At 41.1% G+C, this 14,159-nt stretch overlaps 1 protein-coding gene across 2 annotated transcripts in view; it reads left to right on the forward strand.

Moving 5' to 3' along the window:
• The window catches only part of Dci (Dodecenoyl-CoA delta-isomerase), a 31,474-nt gene that overhangs the window by 1,051 nt on the left and 16,264 nt on the right, over positions 1 to 14,159 (forward strand). For both annotated transcript variants that reach the window (XM_075668484.1, XM_075668483.1), the window contains exon 3: positions 12,325 to 12,423. In XM_075668484.1, the coding sequence (XP_075524599.1) occupies positions 12,415 to 12,423 (9 nt within the window). In that variant the 5' untranslated portion in view covers positions 12,325 to 12,414. The remainder of the gene's footprint in view (positions 1 to 12,324; positions 12,424 to 14,159) is intronic.

The following is a 14,159-nucleotide window of genomic DNA, read 5'->3' on the forward strand; positions in this document are numbered from 1 at the left end:
AGTTATTCAATCTCGCAACTAGTTTGGTCTGCTGACCTGTATTTCAGAACATGGGTAGAATTTAAGAATATAAGATATACGTAAATTTAGGTGAACAGCTCGAAGTTTTTCTTTTCAAGGAAAAGAGGGGAACCACAGAAGACTCTGCCTGACGGGGATTTGCTTCTACCAAGAAACATACTTGCTAGATGTATTATCTGTAGCAGTGCATTATAAACGACTTCTGTGAATATGTTTGAGCAAACAGAATATATATATATATATATATATATATATATATATATATATATATATATATATATATATAGATCGCGAAAATTATTAATTACCTTAACTAAATTCATTAACCAACTAACATTAATTACTCACTGCATTCATATGGGGAGCTACAGGATCCGGTAATTATCAGAAACTTAGCCTCACTCAAAGTTGAACTTTTCAATCTACTGAGGGCTTTTATGCCAGGCCATAAGACCTACGCTTTACAAAACACTATACTAAATGCAAATTATATATATTTTGCATTTAGTATAGTGTTTTGTAAAGCTTAGGTCTTATGGCCTGGCATAAAAGCCCTCAGTAGATCGGAAAGTTCAACATTGAGTGAGGCTGAGTTTCTGATAATTACCGGATCCTGTAGCTCCCCATATGAATGCAGTGAGTAACTAATGTTAGTTGGTTAATGAATTTAGTTTAGGTAATTAATAATTTTCACGATCTTTTTGATGCAGAAACAATTGTATCATCATTACATTCTCTCTTTAAAGAAAGAGACGAGGATGTGCCTTATGTTTAGTTCAGTCGTATCTCAGCTTAAAAACAGTATATTGAGATTGGAAATTTTAAACAAGGAATGCATCCTGTAAACACTGATGCCCCACAAGCAAATATTCAAGAGTCTCTACCACATACATGATTAATAGTACATCACTTGATATCGATTCTTCATTTATGATTTATATGCTACAGGGCCTTCACTTCAGGTGAACTTTTACCGATTTAGCTCTTCAAGGCAGTAGTGTGCTGAGAAATGTTGAACTGTTGAGTGACTCGAATGTAGTGTTGCTGAATGCTGGAAAAAGAACTAAGGCCAAAGTAGAGATTTACTTGTAAGGTGTAGTAAATCACTCAATGTTTGCTCTTGGGGCATGTCCAAAGGCTCTATGACACATCATAGATCTGTTTTCATCTTTAAGTCTGAACTTGCCTCATACAGTGCAATATTTTGTTCAAATCTGAACTATTGTGCATTCCTGCAGGCCTTGGTGACTCGGTTCACCTTCTAATAAATATTGGAGCACCAGTATGTGCCGAAACTGGGGCTTCATCTAAGCAACCTATTTGATTATTATCACTGGATCTATAACCAGCATCATGTAGGTTCCTGCTGGACCTTATTGAAGAAGACCATGTATACACATTTGTATGAAACGTGCCCCACATTTTATAAAGTCACTGGACAAACTATTGAATTAAAAGATATCATGCATGTGTCTGTTTTTCAGAAAAGATCTCTTTGCCTAGTCCACAACGTTCTAGAGGATAGTATTGCAATTTGTTACCAAATCTAACGTTATCATCCTTTCCAATCTCATCAATGAAACAGCAGGAAAAGACCTATACCTGTACACTACAGTTTTTGGGTTCTTTTCATTGCAGCCATTTGGAGCACCATGTGCACTTATCGCCACATATATGCTTATCACCACAAAACATACTGGCTGCTACTTATCACAAAGATGAAGTATGGCCATCAAAGGATTGCTTATCTGCTGATATCTGTTCTAAGTAGACTTGCCGCTGCTTCCGCCAACTCTCCCAACAAAACGATTGTGCACATCCGTGTCTTTCTTATCCACTACTCAATTTCTTGAGCACTCTTTTGCCGCTTACTCTGTTTTTCGCCAACTCAGTTTGGTGCAGTGGTTGGCCTTTAGACCCATCATTTCGAGGAATGTTTTGAAGTTACTATAGCTTCAATGTATCATAAGAAGCCAACAAAGAAAGATACCAAGGACAACACAGGGGAAAGTACTTGTACTTACTAATTGAAATAAAGAAACGATAAATTAATGTAAATGAAGGTGGATGAAACAATTTGCCGCAGGTGGGGAACAATCCCACGTCTTCGCATAACGTGTGCGATGCTCTATCACTTGTGCTACTGCGGCGCCATTCTCTCGTCCACTTTCTGGGGTATTTATGTGTTACTACTAGAACAAACCGTCGAAGTGTTGGCCAGCACCACCGCTTGAAAACCTTGGCGGCGAATGTGGAACATCCCTTCTGCTGCAGGCATCACGAGTACGTGATCTCGTTGGATGAAGGCAACTTGTCAATAAACCCGCATGTGCTACCTGAAGGCATCAGTGTTGCAAGATTTAGCTTGAATGTGGCTGTTACATTATTACTGGCATAAAAATAGCTCGTTGTACTTTTCTGTCCCCTATTTTTGGCAACTGTCAGTGTGTCATGCCACTGGCTGACTTCATTAGGTGGAACTTTATATTCATGTACAGATTCATTGAGGTAAATCAGGAATTTGTAATATGGAAAGAAAAACATCCAAATTAGAAGGAAAAAGCCAATGTACTTGTACAGAACTTTTTACAGAGTTTGGCAAAACTTTGTTAGATGAAGCCATTCTGTATACCTTTGTCAACTGCCACGACCCTCACAAGCCTAGACCCCAACAGCTGTAGGCATTCCTTCACTTTCCCTCTATCCAGGTTCATCGTCATCTGCTTTATGGAACTCCACAACACCATCTTGGAGTCTCGCATTGACCTTTGCCTCAACAACGCCACACACGTAGTAATCAAGTGGGTTGCACTTTGGGCTGGAAGGGGGCCACATGTAGGGGAACCAGGGGTAGAGCCTGTCGTCATACAGCCACAATTTTGTGATCCTTGCCTTGTGCACCGGAGTTGAGTCCTGCTGGAACACAGTGCCTCTGTCCTGTGTACAACTTGTCTATCCAGGGTTTAACACATTGGTGGTTGAATTATTTTGCAAAACCGTGCCTTCATGGTTATTTTTTTATTATTATTGCTGTTCACAGTAGCAGGAAATTTTTGAAAACTTGTGAATACACCAAAATTTATTGTGAGCAATATATAATCTCAAAAATGCTTTACTCGCATCAATAGTATACACACAAATACACTGTACATTAAGAGAGCGAGTAAAATGTCTGGCATGCGGCCATACCGAAGTCACGACTGTGGACACCCCATTGTACGGGAATACATGAACCGCAGCCAAAAGGGGAGCCGCTTCTGAAGGCAAAGAAAAGGAAAGCTTATTAGTATTTCTACTTTGGCCGGACAGGGCTGTATCTTAGCTACCGGAAAGGCGATAGTGGTGGCATCTCCTCCACGCATGCCTTGAAGTTAGCAGACGACACATACATGGCCACATGAGCAATCTCTTTGAGGTAAACAAGTCAATCGGCGCACCGCAATGAGCAGGAACACTGTTTCATTTCACTTTGGGTGACTCTATAGACGTGGCAGCACCTCTCAGCAACCAGTACCGTCGAATATGTGCGAAATGTCAAACGTAAGATCGGCTCCGTACATTTATGAAAACACCCTCAAAGGTTTAATACCCATCTCGAACACGTTGAAACATTGAATAGTGGGGTGCGGTCGTCTCACCCTCACTGTTCACCACTGCCAGCACGATCACAGAGGTGATGGTGCATGACTCTGTATACGTCAGTCGCACTGTGTCGTATCCAGCAGTCATTTGGGGGTTCGCCATCCTGTCTTGAATGAAGCTCTCGTCTGAGAAGAACCTCGGGAACCTAACACTGGTGTGCTTCAGATCGTTCTGAAGAGCATGGGCCTTTGCCTCCCTACCAAGCTTATTCTCCACAATAACATGTGCTGCATGGCTTCGCACACAGCCAGGTTGATTGTGGGCCTCGCCATGCCCATTGCTTTTGTGAGGCCATTCTTGCCGAGCCCAGGATTTTGGTTGATTAAATTGCCAAGAGAATTCTGCTTTATTTGCTTTCTGCATTTGGCTTAGTCCACAGTGACGTCTTGCTGTATGTATTGCATTCCCTGAAAGTCTTGGCAATGCATTACACTTGCATGTTCTTGTAGCCAAATCATGCAATAATTTGCTGGGACATATTCCCGGTGGGAAGCAATTTGTGTATCGCTGCCCTGCTGTTCATATTCGTGGCTCATTATTGAACAGGTCTTGAGTTGACTATAGTTCCATAGTTCGACTTTGAATGATGTTGCAGCACAGGGCATATGCAACCAGTTATCTTGCCATCATTGTTGCTGAGCCGAATGTGAAATAGCTATGCATTTATATAGACTAGCCTGTAGATTAGTGCTTCCTTTTTTTTTCCTAGCCTCCTCCATTGCACTGTACTTAACAGAGACCAAATTGTTTTTGTTCTTCTCACAGGCATCAGACATCAACAATGCATCCACTTGTGCTCTGATTATGCGGCTAGGTGTACAGTGCTCGCAAATCACAAAATTAAGCTTGTCGATTTAGGTTAATTAGTGCACATACTGTCGTTTCTACTGTTTACATTTAGGGCATTAAGTGTGGATCGTCTGAGCATGCACGTCTCTTATTTTTTGAGTGAGAAGGACAAGGGGATCCAAGGGACTCTACTTCCTTGTTAGTCACGCGTATACAGAGGATCAGACAACGAAACCAGAGAAAGCCTAGGAGAACTTAATTGTTCTGTTTAATTAAAATTTAGAGATAATAAGGAAAAGGAAATATTAGTGAATGAAAAGACAGCTTGCTGCAGGTGGGAGCCAAACCCATATCTTCCGCATTGCACATGCGGTGCTCTACTTGTTGAGCTGCCGCAGTGGCCGTCCTTCCTTCCACTTTCTTGGGCGTTTGTGTGAGCCTACAATGTTAGCCGTGGGAGTGTTAACCAGCATTGACCGCGGCCAAGGCGACGGACACTCCTTTTAGCCACAGGCATCGCATAGTATGCAAGTTTAGGAGGAGGAAACTGGCCCATTAACCTTCATGTGTTACCTCTTGGCATCAACACTGTTAATGTTGAGGCCATTACTATGCAATAAGCAAAAAGGAAATGTGGATCAAGGAGCTCTATTTTGTTTGTCACAGTCGTATGATGTAAAAGTTAAAGTGTGTTTTTGTCTGCTGTGTACACCTGAATCTTGCAGCACTGTTTTTGGTTTAGCTGTGCAAAGCAGAGGGCTGTTTCTGAATAACAATAGCAGCACTTATAGCTTGAGTGAAAATGGAGTACAAACCAAAGCAGGTCTCTTTCTTTCACACTCGGTGGATCCTACAGTTGTCTGCAACGCAAGCAGTTTCGGCGACCTAAACTAGGTGTAACTCTTTCAGTGTAGACATTTTTCTAAGGTGACACACCTCCAGCGTCGGGTTTTTATTAGGATTTTATCGAACGAACCCAACAGTTTATTTTGGTTGTGCATAAATGAAAGAATGGCACAGAATGGTAATTGCTCTCTTGGTGTAGTCAATCACATTCCTATATGACAAAAGGAACATGGCAAGACAGAAACGCGAAAATGTACTGGCACATCAGTGACTCTGAAAGGGTTAAAACCTGCGTTTCGGAAGCATCTGGGCTTCTTGCTTGTGAGAGTCAAGTTGGAAACACAGTGTTCGGGGTAATGAATTCTCATTTTCATTGGACGTCTTGTCAACTTTAACGAATCAACTCAACCAGGCAAACAACTCTATCAAAATCTTTTTATTCATAAATTCTACGTTCAGATGCACCTGTAACTAGAATCCAGCTGGATTTGTAAAGCTCCTTCCTTAATTTGTCATGTGGAAACGCAGCACGTCCTAATGGATTGCTTTGCGACAGCCACACAGTGTGCAACAGGCATGGCATTTAACATCTGAGCTTGTTAAACACTCGTACGCCTGGAGCACAAACTGAGTGGCATTCATCAAATTCCTTGTATATCTGCTGCCCTACTGTCAACTATACAGATGACAGCATTTTCCATGTCACAGTGAGAAAAAGGGTTGCTAAATTGAAAAAGAAACACAAAATCTGTTTAGATGGCAATTCTCTTAAAACTCTACTTGCCATATTTCTGGCGTGAAAAAAAAAAAAAGCTGATTAGTAGAGGAAATCATGGCAAAATTTCTTTCTTGAAATTTCATGCACAAGCTCTGATGTCAGTCTGATGTTGTAAACTTCACAGTGTGTGTGCGTGTGTGTGTGTGGGTGTGTGTGTGCATGTGTGCGTGCATGTGTGCGTGCGTGTGTGTGTGCATGCGTGCGTGCGTGCGTGCGTGCGTGCGTGCGTGTGTGTGTGTGTGTGTGTGTGTGTGTGTGTGTGTGTGTGTGTGTGTGTGTGTGTGTGTGTGTGTGTGTGTGTGTGTGTGTGTGTGTGCACACTTCAACCATTTTCTCTGCGAGAAAGTTTGCTAATGTTGCTAAGTTGACTTCATGGGCCTGCTTTCAAGTGTAGTATAATTCACTCATATATATATGAAGAGTTAACTAGCTCCTAGGATGTGCCATGAAAATCTGATAACACGGCAAGCCTGAGATTTCGAAGTTTCCGCTCACAGTGAGACTGGTCTATTCGGTATTCTGGAAGTGTAGTCTGCGGATCTAGTTCAAGTTAGTATTTCTTCTTGTCATCACTTCAGAGCATGAATGACTGAACTAAATGTCGAACCCTGTGGATTCTCAGCTGTAGTAGCACTGCACCGGCTTGCAGCTATTTTTCTCACACCAGCGATAACTATGATGTTGCTGCCATTGTCTTCTTTCTATGCATCACCAGGATGTGGCAAAACTTTGTCAATGCATTAATCGGGCCATTGGCATCATTCTTCCGGTGTTGGTGCATGGCGTGCACTTTTTGCCACAGCCACATTCATAAAAAAAGAAAGCAAATAGCTGTTGCCCGTGCTACATTTTTAGAGTGCTGCGGAAAAAAATCCTGTGTGGCTGCAATATGTCTGCCCACTATATCAGCTTACTGACATCTGTGCACAGCCTACATGGGCTGCTTTCGTAATATCTTGTTTTTATTTTTTCATCAGTCACATCCTCTGCTTTTTCTTTTCCCTCTTATTATTTATTTGAATCAGTTCTCCTTTCAACGGGATGGCATAGGACTTGTACATGGAACATACCATGTCAGCCAAAATCAAAATACACATGTAGTCAGATGCAAACTATATACCAGGTGTTATTTCTTATGCGTAAAGTATAAACCCCATGCAAGCGATCTTGCACGCGACAGCGACAGGCGACGCGACGGAGATGGCTGTCGCGTTCGCTCGTCGCCTACAAGTTGCACCCCATGCGAGCGATGACTTCGAGCGACGTCTCCCCAGTGTGGCCGGTATGAGGGCAGCAATATAGGCGCCGAAACTAGCGTGACGCGTGCTTTATTAACTTAAGTTGATGTATTTTACTGTAAAAAGCAGCATAAAATATTTCTGAAAGTCTTGCAGTAGGTTCTTATCCTTGCACCTATAAAAATTCAATCGTTTGCTCGTTCCGTGCGACAATCGGAAGTACTGGAGTTACGTACATCCAGTTCCGGCTTTGCGCTATTGGCTAGTCGCTCATAGCACTTCCGGGCGACGAGCGACGAATTCTAGATTTGCAAAACCGAGCGACCGCGCGACAAGACCGAGCGATCTGTTCAAGCGACGGCCTGATCCGTCGCGCAAACCCGTCGCTCGTCGCTGTCGCGCACAAAATCGCGCTAATGGGGTTTAGCCTTAACACTTAAAAAAATAAACTTGTGTCTAGTCGACCGTCGTTTTTGCAGATTGGCTACATGGTCAAGTGGGCATTAGCAGCAAGAAAATTTTTAATTAGAATTTTGCTATTCATCTAAAACGGGCCAATAATCTTAATTGCTCATTTTAATACATATGTTGAAATTGTGAAATTAAAACCAAGGAGTAGTGAAGTCATGTCTCCTTAGAAATCTTAAAACTATAGCACTAGTACTTTCCAAGATATGTGAACTTCTTCCTTTCTCATCGCTGTTTCTAGCACCATATCTTTTACGACGGATTCATGCCAACGAGCTTGCATTGAAACCCTTTTAAGTGACCTTTAAAGGTACTATGGAATGCATGGGCATTCTAGTTAAGTTTCCCAAAAGTGTGTTTCTAACAGTTTGGGATGATCTTAACTGGAATGCCAAAGTATTTTTATTTGTAATTTTGGGAACAGATATTTCAAAAGTGGTGCTAGTCATTGGACATTTCTTTAAGTGCTCTGCCTAAGAAAAAGCATGCTGTATACTAAACATGCATCTGGAGATTCCTGCTATAACCATATTCATTGTACACAGCAAATATTGGAACAATCTAACATTTTAAATATTCTTTCTTTCCAAGAACATTTAGAGGCTGAAATGCATCATCCATAATTTGCAATTTATTATTACCATCTGTTTGATAAATTTTCACCCACCTGAAGGATTCCTTACGCGCTTCGATCTTTCATAACAATGTGACAATCCATTTCTTATTGCTTATGGCTGAGCACATTGCCAGTGCTCTTTCCTGCCTGTGGTTTAAATAAAATATAGGTTATTAACAAAGCCTTTTCCGTCATAAACAGGATTTTAAAATACCTCGTGTTTGGCGCAGCATAGCCTTAGCTGCTTTTGCGCCATTAAACCCCATTTACCTAACCTAACCTCTTTCCTGCCTGTGGAGACGTTTGCAGTATTGTGAAAGGAATCTATGCTCTGCCGCACAAATGTGCTATTGCCGTGAACACAAATAACAAAAAAACATTCACTAACACGACAGATGCCAAGCACCAGCTGTATTTTCGAAGGAGCAAACATTCCAACAACAAGAAAGCAGTAACATAGTGTATATCTTGCAAAAAAGCAGTTCTGACCAGTAAACATCTACTTCCATATTTTACACCTGCCAAGAAGTTTTTTTCTTAAATGCCAATTCCAAGTGAACCAAAAAAATAAAAGAAAGATAAAAGAATTAGATGAAGAAAATTATCATATTAACTTGGCACCTGTCACAGCTGCCAAGTTAAAATTATAGTTTTCTTTCTCTCACAGTTTGTCGTCTTTTGTCAACATGGAGATATTGTCAAAACGAGAACACATCTCCATTTCAGCGCCGTATTCCCGAGAGTAGAAGGATAAGTCTTCTTGCATAAAATATGCAATAATGAGTCATAGCTAGCTTTTTAATTGTTGCCGTTGTACCCTAGGAAGTATAAAAAACATTTTTACACTAATACTTCCTCCACTTTCACCATGATGAAGCAAGTGAGCATGTCTGTCAAGATGCTGCCAAGGCAAAGCACATCTGCCAATAAAATTTGCTTGTCTTATCAGCAGATGTGTTAATAACATTATAGTTATTATAGTTATTATAGTTAACATTATAGTTGCTACCTACGCTATAGATGCTTACTGTCTATAGGATAGGTGGTAACACTAATGACAGCGCTACAGCAAAATAACTTTCTTGGGTTTTGTATGCATTCTCATGCTTAGCAGGGTAACACACACAAGCAGTGCGCTCATAGAAAGAAGTACCACTGCCTGCCTTCTGTAGACTAGTTGTTTTAAACCTGTGACGCATTCTACGGAATAACTACTTTGTATATCACAACTACAACTCGTGGACATAACGCTACGCCAAATTATGTAGTATTTGTGCAGCTCTGTTCTTCCAGTGTTCAATGTACTTATGTTTCGTTCGCAAGGTGCACTGTGGCCATTGGTTGCAGAAAGGTCACTCTGCTCGTATGGGGTAATAGGTTCAGAACTGTAACACCTTCCAGGTAATATTTGTATAGATCATATTTTGTGACATAAAAGTGTGAGACTTAAGGTTACATCAAATTACATAATGCGTGCCTCTTTGTTTCATATGTGATGCACTATTTTTGGATCGCGAATGCCATCAGTAGGAGGTCTCTGTAGCCTTAATAGCATTGTCTGCTATGTATGAAACAAAAGTATAGTAATCACACAATGGAAGGCATCAAACGTGCATATTTATCTTCTAAGGTATTACAAATGTTAATAATATGAAAAAGAAAGGTTAAGCTTGAAGATACAGTCTTGGAACACCAGGAACGTCAGTCATATTGTGAGTGGAGTTTTGTTAAGCAAGAAAAAATGTAAAAACAAAAGGTGGGCTGGAAGTCCTTGCACTGGCTTCTCGTGGCATCATGAGATTTGGATAGCATCTACTTCAGAGTAATTAACGGTTTGTCAATAGACACAGATTACTTTGCATTCCAAAACACCCAAAGACTCAGTGGAGCGAATTTTTTAGCACGTTCTCTGTACAGAAAACGACCCAAACATGCAAGAATGCTTGGAAAAGCGCGACATTCAGATGTGAAATTCAAAAAGGACAACTTTGCCCTTGATTTTCCCTGCTACTAACTAATGTTGTTTCGCCTCATACATGAAATCGAGTCCTGAAACAACTAGTCTCACCAGGTTTAATTAACCTAATACTCCTGCTACTACTACCCTAATACTACTACTTCTTCTACTTATTCTGCTTCTATATCTTCTTCTATTATCATTAGTATTATTATTAGGAAAGGATGTTGTTCCACATCTGCCGCCACAGCCATGATTAGTGCTGGCTAACACTCCCAGTATAATCATGTACACATGCACAAATGCCCAAGAAAGTAGATAAGAGGATAGCCATTGTGGCTGCTTAATTGATAAAGCACCGCACACTTGATGTTGAAGATGTGGACACAGCTCCCACTTGTTTCAAGTTGTCTACTTGTGCACTTTCATTTCCCTCTTCCTGGCTAGTTCTACATTTTAACTAAATGTAACAGGCTATTTCCCCTGTGCATAGGGTTTCGTGTTACTGTAACTAGAGGGAAATCTGGCGCTCTGGTCGTTCAACTATCATGGCAGTGATGGGAAGTACAGGCTACGGATAGGTGTTCTGTTGAGTGGCGAACTAGTCTACACATATTTTTTTGCAGTTTTGGTTTTGCTCATAGCACAATTGCTATAACCTGCAGTGGGACAGTGCGATGCAAGGCTCTCTGCCTTTGTTCTGTGGCTTGAAGTGGCGATACTGCACTGGGCCAGTGGCTGGGTCGATGATTGTGTCGCAGTGTGGTGTAGAAGCCCTCACGAAAAAGTGACATCATAAATGTTGAAAGAACGTGTTTTGACTTTGGTTTGTTAAGTGTGTTAGATTGGCACTGTAGTGTTACATGCTTTATGAAACTTCAGAAGAGCAAAGAGAAGGCAGTACTGATACAAGACAGACAGTTGGACTTCTGGTGACTTGAAAATCAAACTTTATTGAGGGCTTCATTACGCATTGCTCGTTTATGTGCTCATTGAAATGTGTATTTTAGAACTTTGAGAACACAGGCTTACTTGTGGTAGGAAAGGTTGCTGCTTCCTGGCTGTAGTCTGCCGTCACAAAATGGGTAAGTGCAAAGCCACGCCATAACAGCTACTGGAGGATGCTTCATTATAATATATAATGAAGCGTACTTGTAGGAAGCCACAAGCATTCTGGCTAGCACTGTGGCAGATGTGCTTAAAAGCACTTGAAGACGATTCGCAATCGTGACAGCTGACGAAGCCTTTCGAAAGAGTGAGAGAGTTAAGTGCCTGTCGTCTGCGAGAAAAGTCTCGCGTTTGCAGCGAACTGGCATCGTAGCAGATGATACTTGTAGCATTCCTCTCAAAGGCGTGCAACACTTTCTCACAATACAAAATTTTGATTTTCATAAATACTTTTGATGAGTATCTTTATGTAAGTACATGCACGGTTGTTGTTGTTGCTGTTGTAAAAATAAATAAATCATTATTCTCTGGCGCTAAATTGGGAACTGAATTGCAGAAGAATGCATACTTTTGTGTGCCCTGGTGGTAAACCATGCTTCAATCTCAAAGTCATACGAAGTTTATGCAATGTGTTGTGCATTATATAAGATACTTCAGAAATAGAATTAGATTTTACGCGATAATATTTCAGCATAATTTTGTTTACTGCGCCGCAAGCAAATGCTGCTAGTCTAAAGATTGAAGTCAATCCGAAGCCTGTACTTCCCATCATTCCCATGCAGGTTAAGGCAACTCTCAGGAGTACCCCCGTAGACACTAGTGCTACATTTCCCTCTAGGGTATTTATTTAGAAACCCTATGGGCCCCTGTGCTTTCCTTGGCTTCATTATTAGTTACAACCGATATGACGAAAACTAACAGAAAAATCGAGCCCCTTGGATCTTATTCTTCTCACTGACAACTGTCAAAAGCATCACTTGTCAACCTTTCTCAACTACTCTCTCTCTCTCTCTCATACCAGGCCACAGTGGGTAAATGCAACACTCCCAAGCCAGGGGTGTTTGATCTGGTCAACAAGGCTAAGTGGGACGCCTGGAGTACCCTTGGTGACATGCCTAAGGTAAGGCCAACAGTGTATGCTTCTTTTCTTGGCATTCTAAACCCTTTGCTTTCTCCTTGGGCTTGTGGCATCAGGCCGAGAGAGGAGTGCTAGCATTTGCCTTTTGTATTTCTTTTTGCTCTTGCTTTTGGAACATTCTGCACCATACTTAATTGCTGAACTTGAGTTTTGAAGGCACACTAAAGAGAAATGGTGAATAAGTTTAGACTGATAAAGTGCTCCTTCAGAACTCTGTTTTAATTGATTTTGCAGTAGGAGGTTGATTACTATAACAGGAAGTGAATGTCAAACTTCTAGTGTTTGAATTTCACTCTGGAATGTTAGTGCTAGTACCAATGTCAGGGATTTCAAAGTATGTTCTCATATTTGGGTCGCTCTGGCTAAGGAGAAGTTCGTCAAACTTGTTAAGTTCAGTCTTTAGCCTGTTTAGAATACAGTATAGTTCCATTTTTACCAATAATGAAATTAACTAGGCTTCAGTAGTAGCCATCACTATTTATGCGGTCAGGCAAGCTTTTGTACTAAATTTGGAGGCCGCGTCAGCCACTCGTCTGTTGTCATGATCTTTTCTGGCTTATAACTCCACCCCTTTTGGCAAGACTAGCTTTTTCGGTATAGTAGGAGAGAGTAATTTCTGATACAGCTCGAATTAATCTTCTCTTTATTGCCCCTTTAAAGTGACCTTGACAGGCTTTGAGCATTTTCAACTGACCAGCAGAGTATGGAAGCAACATGCAGCTGTAGTGGTGGTTAATGGATACTTCAGCAACCACGTGTTGTGGGGTGTCCAAAAAATCATTTTTAAACGATGTACTCACATACTCTCCAGTGCTAGCAGCATTTTCTCTCAGCACATCAGTCTGGTTGGGCTGGCTTTAAGGTGAAATAAAATGAGTGTTTGATATTTGTGACATCCCACTGCAGTTAAATGTCGGTATAACAATACTGATGGTACCCAAGGATTATCTTGCTAAATGGAGAACTTCGTTAAGTCCAAGTTATCTAAAACACTCTTGCTAATAACATATTTATTTGTAAGCAAAAAAATAAAAGTTGTCTTTGCCTGTATATGCACTTGTCATAGATAGCAAAGCTTGATGAGCGCGTCTCATGTTCCTTCTTGGTAGCGGCAAACCTTCTTCACAGGCCAATGGCATCCGTCAGGTGAATTGAAACTTGCCATATGAATATTTTAGCTTTGTTACACTCCCCCCCCCCCCCCCCTATCGCCCCGACGTTGCTAAATCGAGTGGGCCGTTAAGTTCACTTTGTTGTTTCAAGGTTTTAAATGCATTATGCTCGATGAATATGTCAACGAATCTAAATCACTTCGTTGAATCTAAAATTATGTAAAATCGAATTTCATTTAGTCAGTGTATAAATTTATGTCACACATTGACCAGTGTAGTGGCTTAATAAATGTCAGCTGAGTGTGCTCCTACAATAACAAAAAGAAGCACCCTCGAGAGAAGGCTTGATAGGCCAGGAAAAATAAAGGCAAAAGACAAGCGGCAGCACCACCCTGGAGTTTGTCCTCCAGCTAGCCATGATGTCACCGATTTTGACGGTGTCTCCCTGCACATACGCAATTTCTCATCTGTAGGTGGACTGCATGTATTATTCTAAAGAAGCCAGAAACTGAACTCTGCAAGTTTCAAGAACATTATGGCACCGTATCAGCCAAAATACGAAGAAGTTACTTTCAAATTTGTGACTTCACACTGATGTATCATGCT

Source organism: Dermacentor variabilis, chromosome 9, assembly GCF_050947875.1.
Source record: "Dermacentor variabilis isolate Ectoservices chromosome 9, ASM5094787v1, whole genome shotgun sequence".
In the NCBI taxonomy this organism is placed as follows: Eukaryota; Metazoa; Arthropoda; class Arachnida; order Ixodida; family Ixodidae; genus Dermacentor; species Dermacentor variabilis.